At 42.5% G+C, this 9,430-nt stretch overlaps 1 protein-coding gene across 2 annotated transcripts; it reads right to left on the reverse strand.

Moving 5' to 3' along the window:
- Window positions 1–4,658: 4,658 nt before the first annotated feature.
- LOC147437325 (uncharacterized) lies at window positions 4,659–8,409 on the reverse strand. Of its 2 annotated transcripts, none has more exons than XM_086486878.1 (4): window positions 7,536–8,409; window positions 7,113–7,256; window positions 6,334–7,008; window positions 4,659–6,198 (listed from the first exon to the last, which is right to left on the reverse strand). In XM_086486878.1, the coding sequence occupies exons 1-4, from the start codon at window positions 7,869–7,871 to the stop codon at window positions 5,152–5,154; spliced, it is 2,202 nt and encodes a 733-aa protein (XP_086343004.1). In that variant the 5' UTR covers window positions 7,872–8,409; the 3' UTR covers window positions 4,659–5,151. The 2 variants fall into 2 exon arrangements, with proteins under 2 accessions (XP_086343004.1, XP_086343005.1); XM_086486879.1 differs by having other exon boundaries at window positions 7,113–7,342; window positions 7,536–7,674.
- Between the last annotated feature and the right edge of the window lie 1,021 nt (window positions 8,410–9,430).

A 9,430-nucleotide genomic window follows, 5' to 3' on the forward strand; every position in this document is an offset into this window, starting at 1 on the left:
ACTCCATTGAAGCTCTCAACCTATGACAGCCTGAAAATGAGCCCCTCTCCTCTCTAAAATCAGCGCCCCCTCTTCATGCATGAGGAAAGTGCACAAAAATGTGCCACTTGGCACATTTACAGGCCATTTCTCATTTCGGGGTTGCCGCCTAAAAATCTCTCGATCGGTTGCCCAGTTGACTTCACTGCAGAGTAATAAAATGTTCCCCTTGTCATTCCGGAGGTAATGACGCGAACACATTTTCAGGTCCCAAAATAGCAGTTCCCTAAATTTTAAGAGATGCTGCCATTGTATCTTTCTAGGTCATCCGACCCTCTTTGTACACTGCAGCCACACCAAGAACTGAAATGTAGCCTCTGTAGCAAAGGATTCCACTTTGGCTAGTCAATGACCCCACTTTGGCTAACCATAGTCCTTGTCCAACCTTAGTGCTCTCTTGCCCTCAGGCCTGGACTCCCTCTGAATAGTTCCACACTAGCTATGCAATGCAGGGCAGTTAGATTTCCCGAGGGCTGTTTCCAAAAAGTGAAAATAAATAAATAATAAGAAAGAAATCAACAAAAAGGATAGATAGTAGTCACACGCTGGTGACAGAAGTCATACACATCTTTCCATTCAAGATCTAGTCCTTCTACAGTTGTACTCTAAAAAATTACAGCATCAACCGGTTCATCTCTTAATGATGTCTTTGAGTTGTCTTTTGTGCTCCTTGAAAGGAAATCAGCACAGAATCCTAATGCTACAGTTATTCCATACATGCCCATAGGCCTTGCAATATGTACACTGTGAGCATTCATGGAATCTGTGGTCTCTTGATCTGCATTTTGAACACCAGATCTCCATCTTTTTAACTGAACGACTCGTCTTAGCTATTTCAATAATTTGCTTCGACATCTCTTCCAGCTTTGTAGTCCATGATCCCTTCTTGGTTTTGCCCTTTTCATATGAGTCACTCTCAGATGAGCTAGAAGTAGTGTTGGACTCTGACCCTTCAATTAATGACTCATTGTCACTGGATTGTCTTTTCTTGTGGTCCTTCTCCTTTTTGGCTTGTTGCTCCAATTTCAGCTCTATTTGAACCAGATCATCATATTTCTTTGTGGGTGTTGGAACCTCGTGTTCCAATAACTTCTTGCTTTTGAAACCATTAAGGAACCATGCTCGCATTTTTTATTCTGATGGAGGCTCGTGGTCTTATCTGGTCAATTCCTTAATCTTCTCCACATAGCTTCTGATCGACAATTTGCCTTGCTTGATTTTATCTAGTTTGCATAAGATGTCCTCATCACCCCTATTATCAGAATACTCCAAGCAAAAATCTTTAATCAACTTATTGTAGGATCTGAGCTGGCAAGCTAGATAGTGGTAATACCATTTTTTAGCTACCTTTGAGGAAAATATTTCCCCCATTTGTCCTCATTTATGTCCTTGAGTTCAGCATATTGTTCTAAGGCTTGGATGTGTACATCTGGGTCATCTTTCTTTCCTCCTTTGAAAACTAGAACTTGCAAAAATGGCTTTACCCTTCTCTCTTTGCAGCAAATGGAAATCTTTGTGTCCTTTCTTGTGATAATGGTAGCATTTAATGTTCCTTGAGTCACATCCATGACTCTTCCTATGTGCATTCTTACAATCCTAAGAATGACAGAGTGAATGGTGGGAATAGCCTCCAAACGGAGATTCGGATGGGTGGTTGAGTCGGTTGGATTGGTAACTACTAGGGCCCGTTACAGCAGTAACTGGTACAATGTACAATCGATCAGAGTTCCAGTCCAAGGGCTATAAATAGGGCCCACTACTCCGTTTTATGGGTAATCTATCTTTGAGCACTAGAACTCTCACTATCATTGTCTTGTATCTTGTATCTTGTATCTTGGAGCTCTTTATGCTCTTGTAACTCTAATCAATCTCAGAGCAGACTTGGCTCACAATGTTGTACTAGCTTACACTAATCTAAATATATTCCAATTCCAATCGCCAGTTTTAGTGTTCAATATAATTTTCCAACTCATTTTTTATTTTAGTTTCGATCTTTATATTTCATTCCAATTTGTGTGATCTCTCCTACGAACAGTGTGAAGATAGAGACCTCAATGGCATTGAGTCTGCACATGTTGCTGACGTACCGTAGCCGTCAAATGTACTAGCCTTCACTTGTGATTTAAGTCTAGAGGCGATGTTAGCTCTTCACGAATGTTATGCATAGAATTGGATTATTGACTCAAGTGCCAGTTTTCATGTCACTTCTCACAAGGAGTGATTCTCCAATTGTGCTGCCACACATGGTTCAATTAAATTGGGTGATTCCTATCAACTTGAGATATGTGGCATTGGAGATGTGAATTTGCATATGCACAATGTAACAGAGTTCATGCTGTGAGGTGTTAGGCATGTGCCAATCTAACTAAGAGCTTGGTTTCGGCAAGAGAATAGCTTGATGATCTTAGATACACTACTATGTTTGGCAATGGTCCCTCGATGATCAAAAAGGTAACTTGGTCATGCTCAAAGACCAAAAGTTTGGCTCATTATATTCATCTTTTGTGAAAGAGAATTCCATATATATAGCCAAGTTGCCTCCTACTGGTTTCTGCTATAGCCGGCTTGGTCATATGAGTCAGAAGGGTATAAAACAATTACAACGTTTTGGCTATATTCTTGACTTAAACTATTTCGATTTTAGTTTGTGTGAGCATTGCATATACGTGAAACAAATTGGGCTTACCACTTCATCCTTGGACAGAAAGTTAGGAAATCCTTTAGATTTGGTTCATAGCGATCTATGTGGGCCTATGCTAGATAAGTCTCGAGGGGGGGGGGGGGGGGGGCATTATATTTCTTGACTTCCATAGATGACTCTACTCGAAAGGTGTGGGTCTACCTCTTGACGAGGAAAGATGAACTCTTTAATGTCTTCCAAAAGTTCCTAGCCATGGTTGAAAACCAGTCAGGCAAGAAGTTGGAAGGCTGAGAATACGTCTCGACTAAGTTTCAGGAATTTGGTGATAGTTTACTACATTGTACACACCTACTCAAAATGAAGTTACTGAGCACATGGATAGGGCTATTTAAGAGAGAATCACTTCCATACGATCTATGGCAAGTTTTACCTCAAGAGTTTTGGGGAGAAGTTGTTATGATAGCAATGCATAGGTCTCCTAGTACACCGTTGAATTACAAGATTCCACAGGAGATGTGGACAGGCAAGAAGCTTAATCATGATAGATGACGTGTTATTATTCTTTAATCACATAGAACAATAAGTAATAGTAAAGAATTCCAATCCCTCACATCAAACTCCACCAACACACTCTGCCTACTCTTTTCTCCCTCTTTACTTTGCATGCACCGCGCACTCTTCACTTTAAATGATTGAATGCAGAGCACCTTCGAAAAGGACTTGGTTAGCCATATTCATTATAGGGGCCTTAAGATCCTCCTAGAATTCTTTGAAAAACTCCGAAGTCTACTTTGTCCCAACCAAGGAAAGTTTCTTTGCCTGATGCTTGTAGCACGAGAGAGCATTCATCTTTGATAAAAGCCTTCTCCGGCAAGTTGGCTTTCATTTGAGAGATCATCTTATTGGCATCCGCAAGTGCATCAATATGCACCAATCATTGCCCATTGCAAAGTGCGTTACTTTTATTAGTAGTTGAAGAGTAATTCTATCCACGATCTCAACATTACCTTCTACCCTGTTTGAATCAAGTGAAACATCCATGGATTCATATGCTAGCTATGATGCATGTGTCGAGGCATCCTCTACATTGCGCATTACCAGCTTGTGTCAATTGACTCTTATCTTGTTGGCTCACATGCACCTAAATACAACCTTTCCTTCCATGCCAGATAGTCCAAAATACAAGCACAAAAGAGACATATCATTTAAAATGATATAACCACAAACCATGTCTCACAGCTATCACAAGTTTTGGACAAATTCTCACAATATTTCACACATTGTGACTTACCTCAACATCATGAGCTTTTGCTCGAGAGGCACCGCATACCTAGCTAGGTATGCGGTGCCTCTCCAAGAAGCTCATGATGTTAAGCATTGTATGAAAAACACTGAGAAAGACTCCGTTTTCAAAAAATTCTAAATCTTCTTGTGTATATATGGACTTCAAAAGTTTATCCTCAACCTCCCCCCCTCCCCCAAAATAAAAGAAAAAAGGCAGCAAGCACTATTCTAAGCTTTTTTCAGAACTCTAGACAAGCCACTCTATTTAGTCCAACAATGCTCACCAGGAAGAACTGTTCAACTGGAGCCTTGCATTAATCGCGTCCTTATTTACAGAGTGTAATTGAGACAGACAAACGCCACCATAACCAAAAGACCACAAGCCCTAATTCACAGCCTCGACAATGCCAATGATCTTTATACAACTGCCCCGACAATGGAAGCAACAGAATACTTCATTGATATCTATGTCACGTAAACTCCTACAACTTAGCTGTAAACTTCCAGCAAGGGTGCCACAATAAGTAAACCTTGGACCTTGCACCCTTGATTCCTTCAATAACAGGCCAACAGGCAGCTCTCCGGCTTAACATTTAACAAAAGAGCTCTCCATTGCCCAACTCTCTTTCTCTCTCAATTCATGAGTTGCAGAATGTACAAATTTGATTGGCCTCAGAAATTAAAAATAAAAATGATGGAAACACAATCCTTGATTTACAAACAGAGAAAAAAGTTTACATCATGATTTCTACCCAAACCTGAAGAGGATCTTCTTCGAAGAGCCACTTCATCCAAACCAGTTCCTTGAATCGGCAAATGGCGTGGCAACTGCCATGGTCATCATAGCCTTCTCTGTATGGCATTAGCAGAGCATTATCATGACACCAGGTGATACATCGGGTGTTAGGACCCCAAGGGCCAAGTTAAGGGTTAGCCATCAGTCACTGAGTAGGAAAACACACAAAATCATTTGTCCCACTGGAATGGACATCATCATCTGCCCATGCACTTTGTAGTTGGTAATTAGAATCCTCAGTTAGACAAGTACATGATTGTTAGTGGCACTACGTATAGACAGGTCAAGTTAGTCCAGTAACGCCAACACAAAGTAGATGAATGTCTCCTTACACGTCATCTATACTCGGAGTTCCATTCATCAGCCTTGCTGGCAAAAAGTCTGATGACCCTCAGGCGTCTAATGACATGAAGTGGAACTCTATCTGTAACCTTTGATGTAGGGGAAGTGTCCCTAACAGACCCTTCTTCAGGTCTACTTGCAACTCTCGCAAAGGCACTGCGGCAAAAAACTCCTTCAAAAAACATTTGCACGCCTCCTTCCCCTCATAAACAGGTTCATTACTGCCTGATGCAGTCACAGACTTCACGCAGCCTTCCTCCCCCATGACTTCAGGCGTGTTCTGCTGCTTTTGCAAAACACTTGCCTCTGGGGAAGTTGTCTCCAAGGACTCCAACTCTGTGACTGGACATTCGTACCCTTTGGCCTTCTCTTCACCCTCGATTTGTTCAACAGGCACATGACATAACTTGGCTTCCTTGTCGAATCGAATAATATAGGCCTGGTCGCAACCCTCATACAGCCTCTCACCTAAAGTATCTATAATGTAGAATGCATCCGCATCCACCTTCAGAATAAAAAAATGGTCATTCCAGCTAACAATGTAGACAGCAAGCTCAGAACTACCATTCGCTTTAATGCTTTTAGTCTCTTCAATAATGGCATCCCAAATGTTATCAAAGAGCATTGCCCCCTCCAGAAAATTGCACATGTCAGCCACACCCTCAGGTTGGAAGAAACCTACAAATGACCTTTCCGGAGATACGCGTAATGGTCTCACTTTAGCCTCCAGTACCGTGTCAAGGTCAAAATGACCATCAGGAAAGCGCGATTGATAAGCTTCATTGTCACAAAGTCGTCTCCATTCAGCCGAACCTTCTCTGATCAAGGAGTCAAATTCTGCTTTAATGGGAGTTCTATTTGGATTTCTCTGCAACCAATCTGCTATTACTGCCACCAGGGCCGTGCAAGCACTTTCACCTGCAGCCCTTTCATTCCTCTGGTCAATCGAAGCAAAGAAAATATTGGCAGAAAGCTTCATGTGGCCATCTCTGCTGACGAAATCTTTTATCTCCCAGCTCCCAACACTAAACATTTCATCCCCAAAATCTAGGCCTCCAGAAAAATCTGGTAATGGCAACACCTCATCTTTCCATCCCTGTCAATGACGACATGAACACTAATGAAAAACAGTGATATAGGTTTATACACGCACAAGTGCCTGCCTAAGCACATGCACTTGCATATTCTTCAACACAGGAAGGACGTAGCAGACGTATGTTAAAGCACATACCAGGACAGGAACTTGCTCAATTGGAGAAGAGCATGATTGCCGACGATCATGGTCAATGTCATCTCCTCCATCGTCCCCGTAAGCCTTGTTAAGTAAAGGTTCACCCTTGGCTCGAGGAGACCCAAAAAATAACCTCCGTTTCTTCCATGATAGACCGATTTTCTTTTGCTGAACAACAGCTTGTCCAACATCTAACAAGGCACTCTCGTCGTACAAGGAAGGTGATGCATCTGCTACAACTCGGCTATGTATTGACGATAGACAATCAACACCCTTCTCTGCCTCTCTAAAAGATGGGAGTGCCCCTTCGTGAACCAAGTTAGCTCCTGCAAGTGTCCCATAGCTGAATGACTTCCTGAAACTTGAATCGTCTACTGCATCAAGCTCTCCATTCTCATACTCTTCCAAAGAGTCTGAGTCGAACAGCACTGCAGTGTCATGTGAACTTGTCTCGCTCCTTGAAGACAATTTGCAGCTGTCCAGTACATAAAGTTCCTGCGAGACCTTGCTTTCAGCCGGTCTCTTCGCGCTTTTTGGAGCTCTATCAGAAGCTCCATCTACAAGCTGCTCAGGATCTGAGAATGAACTGTAAATGCACGGCAAAGAGGCCCTGCTAGAAGCCATCTCTCCAGCTTCAGAAGCAGGAGGCCAAATCTCCAAAAAGCTCACGGCAATCTGTAAATGGACATTCACTAATTACATCTCAAAGCCAACCAAGTCAATCTTCAATGATTCACAAGGGTGCACACAGAAGGAAGTAATAATTGACAAAAGCTTACAACAAGAAAAGCTTCACTTTCAGCTCCAGTAACATTTATCCTTGTTGTCCTTTCCATGTGCTTGCTTGCACCAATAAAGTTTGCAATGTCCATAACAGCAGCCCCAACGACAGAAAGCTTTGTTTTCGCTCCTTGGTGACTAGCCTGGCCAAATGGCAAGGCAAAAACAAAAAACGAGCATGGAATGGCCATGTAAATGAAAATGGAAAATCGAGATGTGGCACATACCTCTGAAGAGCAAAAAGAAAAAAGGTACTGAGGTAGCATCAAACACTTCATTTCTTGCATAATTTAAATCACATACAACTCTCTCTCTCTCTCTCTCTCTCTCTCTCTCTCTCTCTCTCTCTCTCTCTCTGTGTGTGTGTGTGTGTGTGTGTGTGTGTGTGTGTGTGTGTGAAAGAAAGAGGAGCAAGAACATACCTTGAGCACAACAAAGTGGACATCCCAAGGTTGAAATGTACTGTTGTTTTTCATTTGCATGAAGTCACATTCAAAATCCGATTTCTCCTCCCAGCAAACAATGCCGTCCCCTGTCACTTGCTTTTCTGTGGTCCGAAGTCTTTTAAGGCTCCGCCGGGGGAAGATGCTACTTTTGGGGCCTTTCCACTTCACATCAACCATAAGACCCTCCACATTCTCATCTTGAGCAGAAGAGGGAGGAGAGAGCCCTTCTAGGGCTTGAACAGTAAGGTAAACTTGGAACTTTTTGGAGGTGACAGAAGGCCAGGGCCGCCATTTCATCATCTTAACGACCATGTCCGGTCTCTGTTCCACCAGATCTGTGGGCTTGCTCCTGTTCTGCAGAGCTTCTACCAATTTCCTACCTTCCACCTTGCCCCCTGCTTCCTTGCCTGTTGCTTCCTGCTAAATTGACTGCTTTCGAAGATCACACTCGCAAAAAAACTTTCGCAATCTCGCTAACCTTGCGTTTCTACGTGCTGACACCTTATCTCTCCAGCAGCCGAAAAGGGGGAGAAAGCAGGCTATTCATTAGCACCGCCATGGCTGAGCTTTGAGTACCACAAACTGAAGGCTTCCACCTGCAAAAGGAAGAAAGGGGTTGGGGGGCTCCTTTCTGCGAGCTTTCTGCCGGCTGTCTGCGCGCTTCTCTATCTTTGCGAAAGCATTAAACAGGAAAAGAGGGAAGGGATCTGAGAGGGAAGAGGGGGACTAGGAGGGAGAAGCTCTGCTTCACGATTCTCTCTCTTCGAAACGCGGTTTGCGGGCTGACATCGCTGTCCCCGCAAGTGTGTGTATGTGTGTGTGTGTGTGTGGGTTCTCTCTTTGCTTCATTTTCGCTTCCTCCTTTGCATTTTATGGCGTGACTTATCGCTGACGGGACGACAAAATGAGAGGAGCTTCCCACGGTCGACGCTTTTCCAGAGTGCAAAACGTTCCATTAGTGTAACCCCACCATTTCTTTCTTGCCAAACCTGAAAAGCTCACCTTTCATGGCTTTTTCATCCCCCCTCTCCCCACTTTACAACTTACGTTCATAAAGAAGCCAGCCTTCAAGGGCCCCAACCTTCCACTAGAACTCTCCACAATTATCAATTGCACTCTTTCTCTGCTTTTTCGCAAATTGCTCCAACTTATGGCCGATCTTACAGTGTCAAAGATCGTATCATGTCCCAAATCTATGAATTTACTGGTCTCTTAGAGCAGTTTCAACACATGGATACCACATCCCTTTCATCGAAAGAAACATTGTCTTTATATGATTGTTGCAACCCCTATGATAGCCACACTTGTTCATTGAAAATAAGAGGATTGAGTTTATTTGAAATATTGTTTGGAATAATAGTGACTTTTTTTAAGATTATCACATAGGCTAAACCAAGAAACAAATAAAGAAAAAGAGAAGAAAAGACATATAAGATTCTCAACACAATGGAGATTAAGAAAGATATGAATGGAGAGAGAAATGGCATGGTGTTTGAAATTCAAGAAAGGTGATATAAGGAAGATCCACAATGTTGAGGTTAGTGGGGCATTGAGAAAGACACTTGATTTCCTCCCTAGAGTTTGAAAAAGGTCTTAGATTGTCTTTACCATCACTATCCATTCAATGTTATGGGGCACTGTTTAGATTAAGTATATTGAAGGGCTCCACAACATGGTCTCTCAACACTTGTTTATACTCCATGGGATGTTGCATTAGTGAATGAACTTGTAATCTCTTCCTTCAAGCTCTTTACATGATTGCACATGTAGAAGCACCTAGGGTAAAGGAACCAATAAGGGGACATGCTTCAAAATAGGGCAAATATTAAGGGGGATCTAATTTATGATGCAAATCTTAGGGGTTCATGACG

Source organism: Adiantum capillus-veneris, chromosome 17 (genome assembly GCF_014529385.1).
Source record: "Adiantum capillus-veneris isolate H3 chromosome 17, ASM1452938v2, whole genome shotgun sequence".
Taxonomy (NCBI): Eukaryota; Viridiplantae; Streptophyta; class Polypodiopsida; order Polypodiales; family Pteridaceae; genus Adiantum; species Adiantum capillus-veneris.